At 41.3% G+C, this 23,170-nt stretch overlaps 1 protein-coding gene across 3 annotated transcripts in view; it reads left to right on the top strand.

Moving 5' to 3' along the window:
• Positions 1-23,170, top strand: part of LOC124595590 — a 477,082-nt gene that overhangs the window by 391,403 nt on the left and 62,509 nt on the right. For all 3 annotated transcript variants that reach the window (XM_047134384.1, XM_047134386.1, XM_047134387.1), the window contains one exon: positions 6,168-6,283. In XM_047134384.1, the coding sequence (XP_046990340.1) occupies positions 6,168-6,283 (116 nt within the window). The remainder of the gene's footprint in view (positions 1-6,167; positions 6,284-23,170) is intronic.

Here is a 23,170-nt window from a genome sequence, read left to right as displayed (position 1 = left end):
GTGAAGAATTGTATACCATGTGCACAGAGAGCAGATTTGAATCGGAAACAGATACAGCTACAACGATTGCCATAAGCGACATGTCCATTTTCTATGTTGGGAATTGATGTCTTAGGACCTTACAGTCGAACACCATCGTGGAACAGATTCGTTCTGACAGTAATGGACCAATTTTCGAGGTATGTGGAGATGGCGGCTATACCAAATCAACAGACAGCAATGGTCGTGGAAGCATTTGTAAATAGCTGGATTTTGAAATTTGGTGTACCAGAGACAGTAATTACTGACAAAGGTACCATTTTCATGTCGGATTTAATGAAGGAACTGTGAAAACCGTTGAATGTAACGAAGTTGAGGACGAGCGCTTTACATCCACAGGTGAATGGAAGGACAGAACGGGTACACAGAGCAATTGGGAAGATGCTGAGTTTTTATGTGGATTCTCATCACCATCTGTGGGACGAGTATTTGAAGCATATTGTATGTGCATACAATGCAAAAGTCCATACCAATACCAGTTTGTCTCCATATGAGGTAGTGTATGGGCGAAAAATGCTGTCACCATTCGATTTAGTGAAGCTACAGAACGGAAGGACCAGTGAATCTGCACGTCAATTCGTGAGAACGATTCAGGATGTTTGGAAACGGGTACAAAATGCAAATACAAAGGTTTTGGAAAGGCAGGAAGATGAAGTGAAGCGGAAAGAAAGTTTACCACAGTATAGAGTAGTGCGATGGGTAATGTTATCCAGCCCCTATAAGCAAAAAGGGAAAACGAAGAAGTTCGTCATGAGGTATCAAGGGCCATACCAAGTAGTAGAAACCACATTCTCCGTTAATGTTAAGCTTCAGCTGCCAACTACAACAACAAAAGTACACACTGGGTGGTTGCGGCCATTTAAGGGTTGTCCCGATGTGATTCCAGGCATGTCACAGAAGGGGAGGAGGAAGAAAGAGAGGTGTTCATCTCAGAGAAAACCAGGAAGATTGAGTACAGCATGATGTACCGTATGCTTTGCGACAATGAAAGTAGTGGTGTATTTGTAGTTTTTTGTTTTCTTGTTATGTAACATTGGCTTTGCATAGATTAATTAGGCATTGTATATTCATATGTTGTATGTATTTTCGAGTGTTGTGAGCCTGCTAGGAACAGCAGTCTTTTTGAAGAGGGAGGAAGGGTGATTGTGATCCATGTTCTCAGGTCACTGAAAAGGGGAGTATTGAGCAAGTTGGTAGAAGCAAAAAACTGATGAGGTATTGTGGATCATGGCAGTTAACAGCTGGTATGCCGAGATGACAAGGGAGGAATTACGGAGCTGCCATAGAGGGAAGGAAATGGTATGTCCAGCCAGGGTGATAACAACCAATCCGGACACATGCACAGTGCAGTTATTTTTAGCCAGAAGGGAAGAAATAGACTGTCCAAGGGACATCATGGAGCCAAAATTGAGCTTGTAACAAGTCGAGATGCATTGGATCTTCTCCACCTACGGAATATTAATGGTAGTAGCAAGTTGTTTTGAGCAGGGAGTATTTGCTGAAGCGAAACGTATAGAGCTCGAGGGGAGCAGAATTTTAATCAATGGAACTGCGTGTAACATAATAAGACCAACCTTCCACCTGCCAGCATCAATTTCAGAAGTCCCACAATTGAATGTTACACAGCCACAGCTGTACTGGCCAGCAGCAACTTTGGAGTTTTACCAAGGCAGAATCTGACCTTGTTAAATCAAACTTTGGAGTCAGGTCTGTTGAGATCCGTATACCAGTTAGTTTCAGAGCAAGAGGGGCGCATATCACCCGAACAGCTTGTGCAGCATGTCGCTCAATATAGGCAAAGGCAACGACAAGTGCGTGTGTGAAATCTTATGGGACTTAACTGCTAAGGTCATCAGCCCCTAAGCTTACACACTACTTAACCTAAATTATCCCAAGGACAAACACACACACCCATGCCCGAGGGAGGACTCGAACCCCCGCCGGGACCAGCCTTACAGTCTATGACTGCAGTGCCTGAGACCGCTCGGCTAATCCCGCGCCGCGCAACGACAAGTAACGATCGTTTTGAGCACCTCTGTGCCAAGTGCCATTGCAGCCTTAACTTTGTTGTGTGTTGTTTTCATTCCAATCAGACGGAGAGCCAGTTCCAAGAGGGAACCGACGATAGTCCAAATCCCAGTGGTTTCGATATTGAGGGCATAAGACGGGTAGGTAAGGGGTTGATCAAGTGGAGTGGTCATCCAGTAAAGAATTTTTATGTTTTGTCTCATGTCACGTGTTTTAAGATGACTAGACCACATCTAAGTTTTCTTATAGTAGCAGTAAATATGTCGTAAGTACATGCTGACCCAAACAAGTTAAAGAGTAGTTAGAGGACGTCCCAGGGACCGGGTCTTTCCAAAGGGGGGAATAATGTAGTGGCACCACCGTTTAAGATGGGAAAAGGTTAGTATCAGTGCAGTATTATGGAGCACACAAGTTACAGCTAGGCGTGGGCCTGTTGACAGTAAGTTACACCACCAGAGATTGTGAAGTAGAATGGAGGACTCAGGGCTGTAGACCTGTTGAAAAGAGTAAACGCAGAGGTTGGCATGGCGCAAGTTACAGGCAGAAGGGGCCCACTGGCCCAACCCAGGTGTTATGAATACATGACTCGGAGCAGCGCATTAGCAAAACAGAGGCGCACAGCCACATATAAATAGGCGCCGGTTGTCAGCAACGCAAATATGTTTCACAATACTCATAACACAAAGTTATGTTTGGTTCTTTTCTTGTATTATCGTTTTCGGTACCAAATGATGGTTTGTAGCCGAAACCGCCAGTACAATAAAAGAACCGAATAGAGCTTTGTGTTGTCAATTTTGTGAAAAAATTCCTCTTCTCCTGGGCTTTTGTTCTTCTTCAGCTTCGTTATCCGATTCTTCATTTCATCCATTGTAGATGGTGGATAATTTAAATCTACCAAATATTGTTTCCATCTTTCATCATTGTTGAACTCAATGTTGATTACAGTCCTTTCATTATCTTTCACGATCTTTTGGTTGCTCTGGTATTCCTCTTTGAAGAAGTTAACATTATGGTACAGCTTTTGAGTCTCTTTTCGCAAGAAATCTTGAGGACCCGGTTCTATCTTTCCTTTGACGTAATTCTCTTTCTTCTCCTTACGTTTGCTTAGGTAGTTATCCATACTTCTTTTAACTTTGTTCTGCGTTGTGTAGAATTTGCGCCTCGTGGCCACCTCTCCTTAGTTTCTCGTCTTTCGGCTGATTCCTTACAGCTTTCTTTCCCAGCCAAATCTTGTTGTCCCTGATGTGCTTCTTGATGACTACATATGGACCTCATTTACAGAATTCCTTACTTCTTTCCATAGTTCTTCTGCATTCTTTTGTGGATACTTATCCTGTAGAATTTCAAAACGTTTACTGAGCTACAATTCATATTTCCTTGTATTGTCTTTGAGCGTATTGATGTGGCAGTGTACTACTTTTTAAGGTTGATTCGGACTCTGGCTTTGGGTTGTACTTGTAGCCAGCTATTTATTAGGATATGGTCGGTCCCGCGCGCCGCACCCCGTCCTGTCTTTACATCCATCCCACAGTTTTTTTGGGTTGTTGTCAATGACAATGTGACCAATCTGTTTAATTGTTTTACCATCTGGTAACACCCAAGTTCCTTTGTGTATATCCTTCCGCTGGAAATCTGTGCTGCCGATGAACATCCCTTTCGATGTTGCAAAGGTGATGAATCTGATGCATTGTCGTTGCTGAGTTCATGTAAACTGTGTCTTCAAGCTGTTGAATGGAATAGCCCTTCTCTTCACAAGTTTGCATTCACAACGGCCTTTAGGACTTTATAATTGCTATTCGGAATGACAGTCACCATTACTTCAAACTCTGCACAGTATTCGTCTTTCAGTTGGGGTGTGCTTTCTTCTGTCGACACATGGCAGTTCACAAACGATATTGTGTATCTCTTAGTGTCTATTCTTGACACTGGTATTCAGTGGGCCACTGATGAAAACTCAGATATATTAGCAGCTACTGCCTTACTCACACAAAATCCCATACCTAATTTGCGTCCAGAAGTACAGCTTCCATTAAACACTACACACTTGTCGAGTTCAAGGGTAGCAGCATCCTCCCATCTAACTTCCTCTAAAGCAACTAAATCCATCCTGTATCTTTCGACCCCCTTGACTAGACCGATTGAGGCTCTTGTTTTATATGACCTACGAGTATTCTATGTTCCAAATCATATATCTCTTTCTTTTGCTTTACGTTTATTTTGTATTATGAAAAATATTTTTGTATTATGAAAAATATTTTTGTATTATGAAAAATAACAGCAAAGTACATAGCTACAACACTAGAAGGAACGATGATCTTCACTATTCTGTTTTAAATCTGCCTTTAGTACAGAAAGGAACGAATTATGCTGCCACAAAAATCTTTGGTCATTTGACAAATAGCATTAAAAGTCTGACAGATAACCAACCAAAATTTAAAAACAAATTAAAAGAATTTCTGAATGACAAATTCTTCTACTCAGTAGATGAATTTCTAGACATGAAGTAGTAACTGTAAAAAAATGAATTATTTCGTGTAAAGAAAACATATGTTAAAGTGACACATCCCACATCATTACAGAATGTTGTTTCATGATCTATGGAACAAGTATTAATGTACGTATGTATATGAAGGTGTTTAGGTTTTTCTGTACTGTGTTGTGTGGTATGACATTTGTAGTCTTGTTTCTTCAGAATGTTCCAGAACCTGTGGACGTTTTATTGCTGCATGTCAGTTTATGCAACTGTTCCTTGTAAGGTGTTTATGGTACCCAGTGTTTATCCTGTATTGGTGTTCCTGGATCTTTGTTGTTGATGGTAATTTGTTCTTAGTTTGTTGTTTTTCGATTTGCTGCTTTTATTTTATTGCTCAGTTTGTTTATTATTTGTGTGTTGTGCCCATTCTCTCTCGCTATCTGGTGTATCGCATTTAGTTCCTGTGTGTAACTGATTTTGTCCTGTGGGGTTATGTTAAGCTTGTGTATCATGTACCTAAAACTTGAAAGTTTGTTTGTCTGTTGGTGACTGGAATGTTTGTGAATGGTTGTGCTTGTGGCTGTGGGCTTCCTGAATACCCCGAAAGTATGTTTTATGCTGAATGTGGTAGTGCCTAGGAAATTGCTTATCACACCTACTTCTGTCTCAGAGATGAATTTTATTCTAGGGTCAACTATTTCTACACCACTATGTAGTTGTTTTATCCAGGTGCCTGTTTGATCTACCAAACAAATGATGCCATTCACATAACGGTACAAGTATATAACCTTGTGTTGTTTTGGCTGCATAATTTTCATTGAATATTTTGTTTTCTATGTGGTTCAGAAAAGAAAAGGATATAGAATAAGAATTTAGAATAAAAGATAAGTGCAGCATTCAAAATGCAGTCGACATAAATATGATGTTGATGGGTGCACAAGTGTAGCACTTCAAGGCAGATGCGAAAGCGAAACTCTTCTTGGCATGAATAACAACAAAGTGGCTGTATGCTGTAGTTTTTCAAGCAATTTACCCCTCGGACATTGTGGTTAATAACAGTAATCATGGATAAAGTAATGAATCTGGTTTTCAGTTTTATTTGTTTCACCTTTGTCATTAGAGCCGTATGCCTGGTCGCACCCTAATCACGATTACGATCAAATTATTCATGATTTCTCTGAAATAAGTCAGTCAGATGTTGTGGAGAATTTCTACACAAACACATTCCATTTGCATCGTGCACCACTTGAGAATAAACTAAACATGCGGCATTTCGGAAGAGGCGTGGTGTTCCGTCACTGTATGCGATGCAGTACACGACATTAAATACTGCCTCCATAGGATAGTCTTCACCGGTAACTAAATGCTTACCAGTATTGTAAGAATGAATGTAATAAATATGCGTCGATGTGTTGTGGTAGAACATAAATGAAAAGGAACTGAAATACTAGTGTTGTAGCTACGGTTCATAAAGCTGACGCACATCTGTTGTCCATTTCAGAGACATGTGAAAGTGAAAGAATAGAAGTTAAGATATTAAAGAAAATTCATTTATTGAACTTTGCACCACTGTCGCTAACACACTATCAGGAACTGTAACTTGTGGATTGCTGCCTTTTGCTTTCAGAGGGAGCGTCTACGATTGTACAACGTCAGCTCAGATTTTAGCTGCTGCTACCGCCGATTCTGGCGGCCAGATGGCGACCCCAAACACTATTCACACGGCGTCGACGACGCAATTACGTGAGTACTCTATACCAACAGTCATACGTTCTCTGGCAGAAACTACTCAGTTATCATAATTCGATTTGTTTTGATTTGTTATCCCTCTTAATCATTTCCTATGTATGGAAACAATGGAACGTGAGCCAAGTTATTTCTCGAAGAAAATCATGTGAAAACATGTTCAGTATATGGTAAAAGTTCATAGCAATTGTATTACGATGAACAAACTTTAAAATTTTTTACAATGCAGTGTGTCAGCCACAATAAATACACTCAAGGCTAGAAAAAACAGAACACCTTGAACGACTAGATGTAGGATGTTAATATTCATAGGATATGTACATTAGTATGTTCTGCAGATATGATTAGCATTTCAGTCACCTCAGTTGAGCATGTGTCCTGTTGCCTTGCAGGCACAGGATCCGCCATGGGTCCTGATAACTTGCTCCATCGTGATGACATCAAAGCGTATAAATCGTGAATGGCGTTCTGTGGCATAGTCATGAATACTGCATTCACCTGGTTCGAAAATTCATCTGTGTTGGCTGGCATTGACACACAGTGCTGTACCCATCATTTCAACATATCCCACACATTTTCGATTGGTGACAAGTCTGGTGATCTGGTGGAACAGGTAAAAATCTGACATTTTGTGACAGCAAGAAGGCATGTGGTCGTGCAGCAACGTAGCAACACGTGATCGTGCATTGTCTTCCTGAAAAATGGCATCAGGGGCGTTGTGCAGGAAGGGTATGTCTAAGGGGCGCTGGACGCCATTCACGTAGGTCACATTGCTCACAGTGTCCTGGATAAGCACCAACTCTGCGTTGTGGTTGTACGCAATAGCAAGCCTTGACTTGGCGCGCTATATGTCGTGTGTGAATGCAGACACTGTGATTCTGCTCCTTCCTATCTGCGGCGGGTCAAAATGTGGCCGTCATTTCAAACAAACAGAACGTATATTCGTACAAAAACAGTATCTGATGTCATTTGGGTCCCCAGTGACATCGTATCTTACACCATTGACATCTAGCATGTTCCTGCACATTCGTCAAAGGAAAGTGGAGAAGTGACAACATGCACGTAACCCATGCAATAATAAACTGCGACAGACTGTCACCCCTGATAGTGTGCGATATGTTACGCTGATTCACTGTTGCTCCAGAGCCGAGGAGGATGCAGATTGTCCTGCAATGCCACTCAGATGAGTGTCGATCATCTCAGGGGGAGGGGGGGGGGGTCTGGGTGGTGTGACCTGACCCATCTCATGGTGCTCTACGGTCTTCTGTGAACCATTCTCCACCACACACCTAATGCACAGCTGAAACATTTCACCCCACATGATGAGCAATTTCCAGGTGGATGCATCACATTCTCTAATGCATATAACGTGCCCTCTTTCAAACTCACTCATTTGATGGTAAAGTTTGTGCATACATCTGCTGGGCATCCTGCATATTTGCTCGAGTCACGCTAATCTATTACCTTTGGTTTACAGCAGCAACCAGAGCCACCAACATTACTGGTAGGTGGTGTTGCGCTGTGACATCAATGTTCACCTTGAAGCCACAGCCTGACATGGTTCAAATAGTAATCTTTTCTGCAGAACGTACTAATGTACATGTCATTAGTAGGGCAAGAAGAGCATAAGTGCAATTCGTTAGAGTGGGTTGCCTACATCAGGGGCAAACCTATTGTTCTCCTTTGATTGACAGGTCCTTAACCTGTTGTTCTGCTAAGTGGATTATGACCCCCTGGAATAATCGTTCCCTTTGATGGATAGGTCCTTAACGTATTGCTCTCCCACCCCTACCCCTGCCCCTCCTCCTCCCAACCCCTCAGGAAACCTCCAACTCTCCCCCTCGCTGATAAAAGCACACATTTGATATTTATTTGATTGACTACTTAATTAAATTGATCAATTAATTAACCCCTCCCCTCTAGTAACACACTCATCAATCCTACCCTGCCCTCTCCCCCTCTTCTACCTGGAAATTGGTAGCTCTGTGGTGGAGAGGAAGGATCTCACGATAGGAAATTCAGTTACAAAGCAGAAAGTATACTGTTTATTTATAAAAAAAATTCAATTTGCAGGGGTTCGATCTTTCTTGCTCATCATCCTCTGCTGTTGGCAAAGATGCAGGTCTTGTAAGCTACATCCTGTAGCGTTGCTCTTGGGGGACGAAAAGAAAAAGAATTGTTACTTTTTGTTTTAATGTCGAAAAAGTGAATATTTTGGTGGGCCACTTGGCAACAGAATCAGGGATTGATTACACTATTATAATAAATTAGGTTGAGCATTAAATACCTGAATAAGAGCAGCATATTGATATATATTTGAGATCGTTCGGAAGAAACATTATCATTTCTGTGCATTTTTATAGTCGCGATGTAGTCATACCCGGATCAACACAAAGGGACCAAAAGATTTATAGACTTTAAAAGAAATGCAACACTACACAAAAGAGTTGGTTCAGAAATAATAGGAAAACGATAATGTTCCTTCTGCATCATGCTGCGTTCGGCCCATTAGCGTGATCGTAATTTCTGGTGATGAAGTAACACAAAATAATTATCCTTCAGGTAAATAAGGAGATGGAAATCATCAAGGTTAATTTACTGAAATAAGCACACTTATCTTTAACACGCGTTTTTTTAATGCTACGTACGTTTTCATATTAAATTACAATAGATGACCATTGTGGTTAAATACTTTATACATAACAGTCAAAATGTCCTCTTGATGCTTCCTGTTCGTAATCAGTTACAAGAAACTACATGTTTTCTGATAGAAAAAAAAAGAAAAATAACAATTAGCATATTTACTCAATATTTTCACACAAAATATAAAATACAGTTGCGGAACACAGCAAGTCCGCGTCCGCCTTTCATAGAGTACAAACACTAAAAGGTGCGGCGCCAAAAGCCTCATTTGTCTTGAAACAACAGAATTCTTTTTTATACCATTAATCGATACAGATTTACAGGCACCGCACAAGAACGGAAAAGATAAAGAATAATAGACTCTGTCGCTGCTATGCGATGGTTCATTTCTTTTACTTTACAATTGTTCGATAACTTTAGGCCATCAGGCATTTACTACTGAGCGTATATTAATGTTTGTGAGGCGAAAATTACTAATATTACAATCCCAAAGAAATAATTAAAGCGATCGCTTTTCTTTTTATCCCGATCGCATAAGGAATACTTTCATGAAACACCTATCACACATAATTGCAGTGTTAAAAATCTTTCGATCGCGAAACATGCACCATCCACTGGTCCACATAGAACGCCACCCATGCAGGCTGCTTGGAGTCGGATTAACAGGGGGCCCCCACGAAACAACCTGTCCATCAATGGCTGTGCCATGTGCCAATTTCCGAGAGGTGGCTGCTCAGACCCCTTAACAACATGGGGGGATGTCAGGCTAATCCCAGAACAAAAGAACCCAAGAAATTCCTGTCTAAATACGTGTTCTCTCTCTATTTCTCCTCGTGTAATGCACCATTGCAAGGTTTGCATACGCCTTCGGTCACCGAACCACAAATAAAGCAGCATTTATCCTGTAAACCCCTGTGAAATATCGATTTATGTGAGAACTCCTTCCAAGGCAAATTCCTGACTGAGAAACGATCCAGAAATACTGCTTAAGTGAATATTTCCTGTCGCATGATCGTGATGCAGGTGATATTTGGCGAACGTGGTAGCTATCTCGCGCACCCAAATTTGGTGTAACCACAAGTGCCGGAACGAAGATGGAGAATGGAAGACCAGAGAAGGCAGTGAAACGACGCTGGCCAATGGTGCGCTGATGAGGACCGCACCACGACAAGAGCGCCCCCTGCAAGAAGTGAATATAACCGCCGCTCCTGTCAGCCTCAGCCGCTCAGATCGTCTGAGTATACGGACATTAGGAAACGTATTCGCGGAGCATAGCAAGGCATAGGAGAGAGTACTACGATATCGTGGTCCATATCGTACTTAGTTGGACTTTGTCTATAGCGAAGATCATTACTGTTTGCATCACAAAGTACTGTTAATATGCTTTATAGAAATAAAACTACTAATGTTATTTGCTTGAATTGTTGTATAGCATTCAGAGAACGCAGCATCCTTTAGGCATCCTATACAAACGAGTACGCAAGACCCAACAGAACTAGTACGAGATATTTCATTGTCACCTACTCTTAACTGCCCCAGCCTTCCTGTGCATCTTTCATGAGGTACACTTCATTAACTGCTTCATGAGTTCTGGTGTGGAATATCACATCTTGAAGATGGCACAAATGCTGCTTCAGAAGACGTGCCATGGCAAATATTAATTAAATCGTTAAGATGGTAATTCAACAATTTGCTTCACACCATTTAAAACTACTCGAAATGAAGAGAAAGATCGTCACTGCTCAGTAGTTTGTGTGCATAAACAACAGTGCTATGTTTTTGACAAGAAATTTCATTAAATAATCCAAACCTATTAGTATCTGACGCCACGAATGGAGCCGGTGATGTTTGAAACGATAGTTGGAATTTCACATCTCGATGTGAATTTACACCATCACGGTTATAAAGTTCCTGAAACACAACAGGTCTGCTAGGTGCCTATTGTTATTTGGCGTCACGATTGGAACGATAGTTGAATTTCAGATTTCGGCGTCAATTTATACTGTCACGATTAGAGAGTCTCCAACCACTACAGATCTGTTAAGTGTTTCTTTTTTAAAAAAAGTGCTATAGAATTCCTAATCTGACTGCATCTCTCAGCTACACCAAGACGAAGAAGGGGGGAGGAAAGGGTATACCATGTGATAGGATACTAACAACAACAAATATCACCGCGATGTATTGAGAAACACGATCCATTCACGGCTAGATGACTGAGATCGTTGAAAACTCTCTCACAGCCCACGTACTGTCCTTCTGGACGCCCACACACACGGTACCACAGTACAGCACCAGCAGAGGAAACTGCCACCGTAAACGTGGCTCATGACTGCTGCCGCGGAAGCACGTGTCAGCCAGAGAGAGGCCCGCAGGCCATGGAGGACCTGAGTGGTAGGAGCTCAAACGCTACCAATACTCCTAGCGCAAACACTCATCATATTGAATCTTCTCGAATATCGGCAGAATATACATGCGACACATTGCAGTCCCGAAGGCGACTCAGTACAAACTGGGTTTGGTAGTTCACTATTCATACATGTAAGAAAAGGGGGTTACTGTACTTTCAACTACCTAGTTTCAACTACTTTTTAAGATCTCCCTGCTACACACTTCCCCTATCCGAAATACACGCACATGAATCAATGTATATAGGAAATTTTTGGTAGATTAGCGAATAAGGCAGGTAAATATTCTAGTACAAATTTTTTATTAACTTTTGCTTATACATTTACATACAGAAAACAGCTGTTTTCTTATTTTTGTTAGTTTTAGTTTTAATAACGTCCAATTTAATTTTTAACTTGTACTTTATATCAACATCTGAATCATCTGTTTCTTTCTCCAGCCAGTAATTTGACAAATACAGACAAGGTATATTCTTGAATTCCAGTATGTATCTAATTTTTTTTCCTGTAAGCTATCTCTGTTGTGACTTTAACAGTTAGTTCTGCTCCTTCTGGCAGTTATTCTAGACGAGAGCATACGGTGATCTTAATTTTTCCTCTTATTTCGTGCATAATGCTGTTATGACACTCCACATATTTCCAGGTGTAGGCTGTCAGTACTTCTGCTGAACGTTCTTGTGGAATTTCGGTATAGAACTTTAGGTTTCGAACTTTTGCAAACGAATTGCCATTAACGGTTGCTATTTCGTCGGTTTTAAGCTCTGAAAACGGTTATTTTGTTATTAAGTGTCTGACTTCAAGCCCACCACATTTCGATATAAGGTAACCATCCTTTTTAAGCAGATCCGAGGAGGAATGGAGTTTGATAAACAGATTTGTCGCGTGTCCTTTAACGTAATAAACGTGCTCCAATCCACCGTTTTCGGCCAGTATTCAACATATGGCCACTTACGACTGATCTTTACAGTAAATGCTATGATCTTATATTCCTCAGTCGTAGCTAGACTTCTCCATACACTGTGTGGTCTGAACATCCACAATAGCTTCTTCCTTTTCCATTTGCGTCTTATATTCTTCCTTTATGGTGGTTTTCTTCTTCAAATACTCCAGTCCTCTTTTCTTTACTTTGATGTTCTCCATTTCCAGTTTCCTTTTCCATGCACATAACGCATTAACTGTACTTAAAGGTGTAATTTCTTGTTTATTTGATAAATTGGTTCTTTTCTTAGGACTTGTTGTATAACATTGTGTTAATTAACCCTAATTCTGCGATACCTATATTGGACGGTATTGTGGAGAACAATGCTCTAGATTGAGAAAAATAAGTTTCTCCGTTTTTAACATAACACTTCTGTATAATAGTTACAAAATTTTTTCTTACGTAGTCAAAATAATGGGTTTGCATTGTTTAATGAAATTTCTCGTCAAAACATAACACTGTTGTTTATGCACACAAACTACTGTGCAGTGTTGATGCTTTTTTTTTTTAATTTCGAGTAGTTTTAAACTGTGAGAAGGAAATTGTTTAAATGCCATATTAACGATTTAATCTCATGGCATGTCTTCTGAAGCAGCATTTGTGACATCTTCAGGATGTAATATCTCACACCCGATTTAATAACTGCTGAAGCAGTTCAGGAAGTGTACCTCAAGAAAGGTGCGCAGGAAGTCTGGGATAGTTTAAAGTCCATGGCGAAATGAAATATCTCATGCTAGCTCCTATGTCATTTTCAAAGCAAACTGGAGCGCTATCCCTCTCTCTGTCTCTGTCTCTCTCTCTCTCTCTGTTTGCTACGATCTTGTTTTAAAAGTGTATTTTGAGTCAGCCGGTAACTAGTTTTGTGACATCGTCAATTTGCGTGTATGAGACAGCTACGGCATCCGCCTTAGTATCCCCTACATCATGATTACGTGACAGGAAATTAATTATTTATTAATTTCAGCAGTATTTCTGGATCGATTCTCATCCAGGCATTTGCCTTGGAAGGAGTTCTCGTGTGCATCGGTTTTCTACAGGGGTTTACAGGGTAAACACTGCTTTATTTGTGGTTCGGTCCGACCGCACCGACGGCCCAAACAGGCCTGGCCGTGGCACTTTACTCGAGGAGAAATAGAGAGGGAGCACGTGTTTCGACAGGAATTTCTCGGGTGCTTTCGTTCGGAGATGAGCGTGAATCTGGTCTCTTAGTCATGCGGCCCCAGCGGCCACCCCTTGTACACCGGCGCGTGGCACGGCCGTTGACAGACAGGTCGGGTCGCTTCGTGGGAGCCCCTGTACACTCCAGCTCCAACGAGCCTGCATGGGTGTCGTTCTATGTGGGCCAGTGGATGGCGCATGCTTCTCGATCGAAAGAGTAACTACGTGTGATGGATGTTTCATAACGGTACGCCTTGCGCGATCGGGATGAAAAGAAAATCGATCGATATAATTACTTCTTTTCGATGTATTTTAGATGACTTGCATCTTCCTAAATAGCAGAGAATGATGAGCAAGAGAGATCCAACCCCTGCAAACTGATTTTTTAAAAAATAAACCTTCTGCTTTATAATTGAATTTCCTGTCAGTGATAGCCTTACTCTACACCATAGAGCCGCCAATTATTGGAAGTGGGTGGGGGTGGGGGGATGCGGGTGTTATCAGAGGTCATCATCATAAATTAAAGGCTATGCCTTGTCGATTTAGCCACGTCCCTCTTATCAGTGGTGGAGGGATTAATTAATTGATCAATTTAATTAAGTAGTCAATCAAATAGATACCAAAAGTGTGCTTGTATCAGTGAAGGGGAGGTGGAGGATTGGAGGTTTCCTGAGGGGTTGGAAGGAGGAGGGGGAGGGGCAGGCTTGTCGAGCAAGAAGTTAAGGACCTGTCATTCAAAAGAGAGCAATGGATTTGCCCCTGATGTAGGCAACCCACACTAAAACCAATTGCGCTCTTTCTCTCCTTGCCCTGCTATCCATGTGTTGTGAATATGAACATTTTATCTCTAGTCTTTCAAGTTGTCCCTTTTTTTCTGAAAATGATTGTATTAATGTGTAAATTCACACATCAAAAGTACTTGGACAGGGATGCAGTATGTCACCGACCTTGTTTCAAATATATATGCAATATACGCTGGAACGTTGGAAGCAATCGTGTGAACGTATGAATGCCTTCCTAGCATGGAACTGTCTACTCATTAGTATTTGCCAATGATGAAGCCCTGATATCATAAAGTAGGGAGAATTGCAAATATATGATAATGAAGAGGGCTTCGAAAAAATATTATCAAGACAGAATATCTATTAGTGGGAGGAAATGGAAGGAATGTAGTTCTACCACAAGGATCTATTAAAGCAGTTTAAATTCTTAGGATCGGTAATCCATACTTCGGGAAGCTGTGAAGGAGATATGGAAGGCAGGGTCCAACAGGCTAGAGAAGCAATTAAGATGTAAATGGAATTCTGTGTAACAGGGCAAATACCAAAAGAAACACAGAAGAGGATTCTGCCAACAGTAGTTGAAAGTATACTAACTTGGTCTATTGCATTTCAAATTGGACGAAAAATTAGAAAATTGACTCCAAAAGAAGACAAATTTTATAAAATTATCTACTAAATGTTTACTAGTTTTCGAATTAAAATTCGGTAAAGCTTGCTTTATTTACTGAGCGCGACAGTTTTTCTTGTTGGTTGGTCGATTTGGAGGAGGGTCCAAAGAGTGAGGTCATCGGTTGTATCAGATTAGGGAATGATGGGGAAGGAAGTAGGCCGCGCCCTTTCAAAGTAACCATCTCGACATTTGCCCTAAGTGATTTAGGGAAATCACGGAAAACATAGATCAGAACGGGCGGGTTTGGATTTAAACCTTCGTCCACCCGAATGCGAGTCCCAGTGTGCTAACCACTGCGGCACTGCGTTTGGTCAATTTGTCTGCTGGGTAACTCAAGTACCTTATGTCGGATTCCTGTTAACTATGATTCATTTAGAAGCTGAACGTCTGTTGTCGATTTAGTTAACTGAGTTTCGGCTTAGACGGCCATCACCAGTCTATAAATCTCTTTGTCAAAGAGGTTACAATATTTGTAAATAGGATTGGGAAAGATGTTACTCACCTAGAGTGAGGCACGAACATAGAATAAATATCATCTTTGACAGTGAAGTGGTAATGCAATTAACAAGTTACAAGTTTAACATTAAATGCTTAAATGTAAGGGGCAATCAAAAAGCTTCCATTTGACGGTGTCGCTGCAGTGTATATGCAATGTAGTGTGACTCCGATCTAAGTATACAGGGTGATTCAAAAAGAATACCACAACTTTAAAAATGTGTATTTAATGAAAGAAACATAATATAACCTTCTGTTGTACATCATTACAAAGAGTATTTAAAAAGGTTTTTTTTTCACTTAAAAACAAGTTCAGAGATGTTCAATATGGCCCCCTCCAGACACACGAGCAATATCAACCCGATACTCCAACTCGTTCCACACTCTCTGTAGCATATCAGGCGTAACAGTTTAGATAGCTGCTGTTATTTCTCGTTTCAAATCATCAATGGTGGCTGGGAGAGGTGGCCGAAACACCATATCCTTAACATACCCCCATAAGAAAAAATCGCAGGGGGTAAGATCAGGGCTTCTTGGAGGCCAGTGATGAAGTGCTCTGTCACGGGCTGCCTGGCGGCCGATCCATCGCCTCGGGTAGTTGACGTTCAGGTTTCATAACTAACCTTTTTCGTAGGACTCTCCATACAGTTGATTGTGGAATTTGCAGCTCTCTGCTAGCTCTGCGAGTCGATTTTCCTGGGCTGCGAACAAATGCTTGCTGGATGCGTGCTACATTTTCATCACTCGTTCTCGGCCGTCCAGAACTTTTCCCTTTGCACAAACACCCATTCTCTGTAAACTGTTTATACCAACGTTTAATACACCACCTATCAGGAGGTTTAACACCATACTTCGTTCGAAATGCACGCTGAACAACTGTCGTCGATTCACTTCTGCCGTACTCCATAACAGAAAAAGCTTTCTGTTGAGCGGTCGCCATCTTAGCATCAACTGACGCTGACGCCTAGTCAACAGCGCCTCAGGCGAACAAATGTACAACTAAATGAAACTTTATAGCTCCCTTAATTCGCCGACAGATAGTGCTTAGCTCTGCCTTTTGTCGTTGCAGAGTTTTAAATTCCTAAAGTTGTGGTATTCTTTTTGAATCACCCTGTATAAGAACCGACGTGTAGGCAAGGGATTAGTGTGACATTCGTGTCTTTCTGATGTGCATGCAATAAATGCGGAAACGTGAACAATGGCGATGCTGTTACTAAGTGCGTCCAAACAGGACCAACGTGCTGTTCCTCGCTTCTTGGGTGTCGGAGGACAAACGCCTGTGGATATCCATCAGAGACTGAAGAATGTATGTGAGGTAGCATGTTTGGCAGAAACCACAATGGACTGTGGAATGGCACGGCAACTTCCGAGCTGGTCGCGATTCGATACAAGATGCCGGTCTATCTGGGAGGCTAGCCTCATCACAGACCAGCTCAAGTGGGAGACACTCGAGCACCTATCCAGTAGTTCTGTTCTCTCTCCGTGCGGTTATCACGCGTTTGGTCTCTTCATAAAGGCTTCGACAGGAAGACGCTCCCTGTCGAACGAGGATGTGCAGCAGCAGATACGGACTTCCTCGCGCAGCAGGATGCGTTGTTTCGCCAAATGGGTATCTTCAACGTAGTTTGTCGGTGGGATTATTGCCTCAGTGCTCACGGTGATTTTGTCTGACTGGGATACCGATTCTGTACTGTACAATCTTCGAACGAAAACTTTTTTATCGCTCCTTATGAAGGGACCAAACCAGAAAAAGACCATTAAAACGAATCTCGAAATAAAGTTCCTATATAAGATTTTAAATTAAATTAACAGTCACTACAAAATAAAATTAATAGCTGACAAGAGTACTAAAGAAACAAATACAGGAAAATGAAGAACTAAAAAAGAACAGTCAGTAAAGGAAGCACTGGAAAACTGATAGTATTAAACGAAGTTTAGAGAAGGGGGATTTTTTAGCTGTGTCTGGACATTCCGCATTAAACCTGGAGATTCCAGTGTTTCCAACAATTCAAGATTTTGGCTTTCGTTTGCTACATGGAAGACTGGGCACTGTGGCTGGAAATTGTGGTCCTCTCTCAATACATGCCCAGCAAATGTGGAGTGACCAATATAAATCTTATCGCAGTAACGACAATATTTTTATATACCCCACTGTTGGCTAGTAATTGGGTTTATCTTTGGTATTGAAAATACCTTGGTCTGTTGTGTGCCTCAAATAGTAGGAAATCCTATAGTTGCTGTATTTCAGTGTTTTTGCTACACTGTGTGATATCTGTAAAACATAGAAAATATTGTTTTCCGTTTGTTTTGATTATGTATTTAACGTACGTTAAGAAGCGATTTCCGTGTTTTGACTACAGTGAACGAACTCATTACCTGTAGTCAGTATTACATTTTAAATTCGAATGTATAGTTGCTGTAAATCTGTAAGTATCAAAATTAAAGCACCTGACGTGCTTTTCTAACTAAATGTTGCGGTTGATCTCAAGAACTACTGTGAAGTTTTTGATGCGGTTTTAGACAGATTCAAGATGAAGATTTGTGTAGCCTATATCAGTATATATTACAAACTAGTCGTCACACCGTAGATACCTAGTGTTAACGATGCTAAGCGAGGGTGGGTTGCTGGTAAACGAAAAAATAAGCAAGCATAAGAATGGAAGAGCTTAATTTATTAACAGAAGGATTTCTTCCTACACTGTTATACGATAATGGTCTCAAAGGACATAAAAGAGGGGGCGTCTTTGGTAAGAAATTGAGGGTGCGAACCCGTGCCCGGAAACGTCATCCAGCTACACCATGAAGCGTGGAAACCACAGCGTGCTACGCGTGTCGCAAGGACAGAGACAGCGATTGAAGTGGTGATGCTGCACTAGCGCCCTCTACGGTGTTGTTGTGTTGTTGTGACGGGCGGGGACGGGCTCGACACAGTCTAATGCCCTGAATACTGTCAGACCCCATTGCGTAAATGTACGATTTCAGTCAGTGAGAACACAACGACACGTCTGTCGGCGAAGTGACTGTGTCACCCCAAGCGTTGATCTCGCGGTTTCGACGCTCTGTTGCGTCTTTGGGTGATTCTTCTAGACATAAGTTCCTACACTTAGTTTGTCAGTGAAGACATCGTCTACATGCAGAGCCCTGCCAACATGACCCTGTGTGATCTGCCAGAGCTGCCCACTCTCCTGAAAACTTCCTATTTTCCATTTTTTCTACGGAGATTTAGCAAGTTTTATAATTTTTAAACAGGTATAATAATAATGAAGCATTATTGAAAATGTTACCAGACAGAAATCTGAGTTTTTTTATGTTTATGTTACATAAAGATCGGACCTCAAATATCAATTTTCCAAAGTAGTTCGATGAAATTCTCAAAAATTCTCAAGAAAATCGACTTTGAAGTTATCCGAGCGTCTTTTATACTCTAGAATCAGGTCATTTTCCTCAACGGACAACGTGGCTCTGTGTCAGAATGTTCGCCTAACGTGGGGGTGGCCTGGCTTTGCATCCTAACCTCTTCAAATAATTAAACGAAGGTGCATGACTCATGAGCATTTCCGTTAAAATACATAAGAATGGAAAAGATTGTAATGCTTTGTTCGTAATGTAATCAATCTTTATTAAGAATATTTTATGAAAGACGAACGAATAAGAAATTATGTTTTCATTGAAACTGAATTTTTGTGTGCGATTGAAATTGAATATAAGGGGACATGCAGTTTCCATACTAATTACAATGAGACACGTGATCATTAGCATACGCTTGATGAATTTTATAACTAAATGACAAGTATTCGAAATGAACGAGGAAACAGTGATCCAGCGATTACGTCTCGAGCGCTAATTATTGTTTTTCCATGTTTATGGTTCAAATGGCTCTGAGCACTATGCGACTTAACATCTGTGGTCATCAGTCCCCTAGAACTTAGAACTACTTAAACCCAACTAATCTAAGGACATCACACACATCCATGCCCGAGGCAGGATTCGAACCCGCGACCGTAGCGGTCACGCGGTTCCAGACTGAAGCGCCTAGAACTGCACGGCCACACCGGCCGGCCTGATGTATTTTAAGCTTAACGAATCTGCTCGTAGAACATCACATCACCATTGTTTAAAAATTTGCATTGATTTGGAATCGAACCTTTTTTTTCCAACAACGTAAACTTTATTTCTTATAAGATTACAATAATAACAAAGTGAAATGAAGTGTGGATTACATTTTATTACAATTTCTCGTTTTAAATTTTCGTTTCGTATTTGTTTACGTTTGCTTTGTATTAAGAGTTCGTGATGCATTTATTCTGGCTGCTCAAATTTTCCTTTTGTATTTTATCGTTCCTTGAGTCTTACTACAAGATACCTCTAAACCTATTTGGTTGGGTGATTCCTATTAAGAACATTATTTGCTACATTTAATGTCAATACGGATTATGTTACTGAACAGTACAAATCAATTAAAACATCGCATTAAACATGAAAAGAAAGATTGCGTTGCCGCTCCCGCCGGACCTCGGGCATGGGTGTGTGTTGTTCTTAGCATAAGTTAGTTTAAGTAGTATGTAAGTCTAGGGGCCGACGACTGCAGCAGTTTGGTCCCGTAGGAGATCACACACATTTGGTTAATTGGAGGAAGAGAACGTTAATTTATATGTTATACTCGCATAGTATTAAAATCAGGAAGACTGTATTTTTTGTGGAGCAGACGGAAACAAGATATTTAATAGTACGAAATGGAAAAAATCGTAGAGGGAGACCAAGAGATGAATACACTAAGCAGATTCAGAAGGATGTAGGTTGCAGTAGGTACTGGGAGATGAAGAAGCTTGCACAGGATAGAGTAGCATGGAGAGCTGCATCGAACCAGTCTCAGGACTGAACACCACAACAACAACAAGAAAGGGAAGACACAACACATAGGTATAAAACAACAGAACCAATTATAAGTTAACACAAACGAACATTGCGATGGTATGTAAGAGATAACACTATGGGAAAATGGTTCGAGAAGCAATGGGTCGTAGAAGATTCCAATATATCTAATCCAACCAAAGAGACAAAAAAACTACTGAAAAACACAATTTGATATTGAAAATGTCATTGGAACACAAACATTTTATGAGACAAGGGGGAGGCTGATTCTGGTCTGTTATGGTTTCATAATCGCCGACACAAAAATTTTCCGCACCCTACACTGTAACACTATCTCCTTGAGGTCTGAATAGCGCACAATCGTGGTTCCTCAAGACCCCTAAGTGGTAAACAAGCATTCTGTCACAGAGACAAGTTGCCCATAGAAACAAAATCGTTTCTTGTTAAGCTATTAAAGGTGCTCAGCAAACTTCAAAGTAGATTTTCTTGAGAATTTTTAGAGCTGAATGTCACTGCTTTGGGCAGCTGATATTTGAGTTCTGTACTTCGCGTACCACCAATATAAAAAAATTCGAAAATTCAATTGCTCCATGGTCTCCTTGTTAGAAGAAAAGAGTATATCAGTCTGTAGGGACAAAGAAGAACAGCTCCCGTAACATTATCAGTCAAGCTTATGCTTGAATTATTTGTTATGTATTTAGCTGATCTTAACAGCAGAAACCTGAGAGCAGAAAGGTACTGCTGGAGATCCAAGTAAGTTACATATCATCTCCACCTTTTTGTGCTTACTCCCTCCAATGCCGCGTGTCAATCCATTGCTCAGCAGAAATCGGCAAAATATCGGAAGCTTTGGGTCGAATAAAATGCACTCTCAGAAAGGAGAAGAAGAAGAAGAAGAAGAAAAGAAGCCTTTTACCACGAAGAAATTAACCGAATGGGACGGAAATACGTTGTACATGAACAGAAAAGCAAATGTTACACTTTCGGAAAACTGGGTGATTTATTCAAGAGGAAGAACTTCATAAAACGATCAAGTCAACAACACACCGCTCAGCCTCTGCCCCTTATGCAAGCAGTTATTCGGCTTGGCAGTGACTGATAAGAGTTGCCGGACGTCTTCATGAGGCATATCTTGCTGAATTCTGTCCGACTGGCGCGTTAGCTCGTCAAAATCGCGACATGAATGATGGTCTTGTGCATAATGCTGCAAACGTTCTCAATTGGCAAAAGACGCGACGACCTTGCTGTCCCAGGTATGGTTGGAAAATACAAAGACAAGCAGTAGAAACTCTCACCGTATGCGGGCGGACATTATCTTGTTGGAACGTAACTCCAGGATCGCTTACCATGAAAGGCTATCAAACGGAGCGTAGAGTATCGTCGACGTACCGTTTTGCTGTAAGGGTGCCCGGAATGACAATCAAAGGTCCTGCTATGAAAGGAAATGGCACCCCGACCTTCACTCGTGGATGTCGGGCCGTATGGCGGGTGACTGTCAGGCCGGCATACCATCGATGTTCGGGGCGTCTCCAGACACGTCTTCAGTCCGGAATTTCGTTGATTGGGATAGAACTGTCCTCAGTGATTAGTTCTGCTTCGAACTGAGCCCAATGACCAGCGAAGGCGATGAGGTACCAAGCTGACTGTCCCCCATCATATGGCCCTACATACAGAAGTTATGGTCTCGGGTGCAGTTTCTTATCATAACCGGATCCCTTTGGTTGTCATAGGCGCCACTCTTACAGAACACTGGTACGTCGACGATATTCTGCGCCCCATTTTGTTGACACTCATGACAAGCCATCCTGGGCGTACATTTCAACAAGATAATTTCCGTCCGTACGTGGTAAGAGTTTCTACTGCTTGTCTTCGTGCTTGTCAAACCCTACCTTGGTCAGCAAGGTCGTCTGATTTTTTCTCTATTAAGAATGTTTGGAGCATAAGGGGCAGGGTCCTCCAACCATCCAGGGATTTTGACTATCCAGAGCGCCAAATGAACAGAATTTGGCACTATATCTCTCAGGATATTCAGAAGGTGGCAGGGGTAAAATACAGGAAGCGAAAGGCTATTTACAATTTGTACAGAAAGCAGATGGCAGTTATAAGAGTCGAGGGGTATGAAAGGGAAGCAGTGGTTTGGAAGGGAGTGAGACAGGGTTGTAGCCTCTCCCCGATGTTATTCAATCCGTATATTGAGCAAGCCGTAAAGGAAACAAAAGAAAAGTTCGGAGTAGGTATTAAAATCCATGGAGAAGAAATAAAAACTCTGAGGTTCGCCGATAACATTGTAATTCTGTCATAGACATCAAAGGTCCTGGAAGAGCAGATGAACGGAATGGGCAGTGTCTTGAAAGGAGGATATAAAATGAACACCAACAAAAGCAAAACGAGGATAATAGAATGTAGTCGAATTAAGTCGGGTGATGCGGAGGGAATTAGATGAGACACTTAAAGCAGTAATGGAGTTTTCCTATTTGGGGAGCAAAATAACTGATGATGGTCGAAGTAGAGAGGATATAAAATGTAGACTGGCAATGACAAGGAAAGCGTTTCTGAATAAGAGCAATTTGTTAATATCGAGTATAGATTTAAGTGTCAGGAAGTCGTTTCTGAAAGTATTTGTGTGGAGTGTAGCCATGTATGGAAGTGAAACGTGGACGATAAATAGTTTGGACAAGAAGAGAATAGAAGCTTTCAAAATGTGGTGCTATAGAAGAATTCTGAAGATTAGATGGGTAGATCACATAACTAATGAGGAGGTATTCAATAGAATTGGGGAGAAGAGGAGTTTGTGGCATAACTTGACTAGAAGAAGAGATCGGTTGGTAGGACATGTTCTGAGGCATCAAGGGATCACCAATTTAGTATTGGAGGGCAGCG

This window comes from Schistocerca americana, chromosome 2 (assembly GCF_021461395.2).
Source record: "Schistocerca americana isolate TAMUIC-IGC-003095 chromosome 2, iqSchAmer2.1, whole genome shotgun sequence".
NCBI lineage: Eukaryota > Metazoa > Arthropoda > Insecta > Orthoptera > Acrididae > Schistocerca > Schistocerca americana.
The sequence above is the reverse complement of the archived record's forward strand: the minus strand, read 5'-3'. Positions and strand labels throughout refer to the sequence as shown.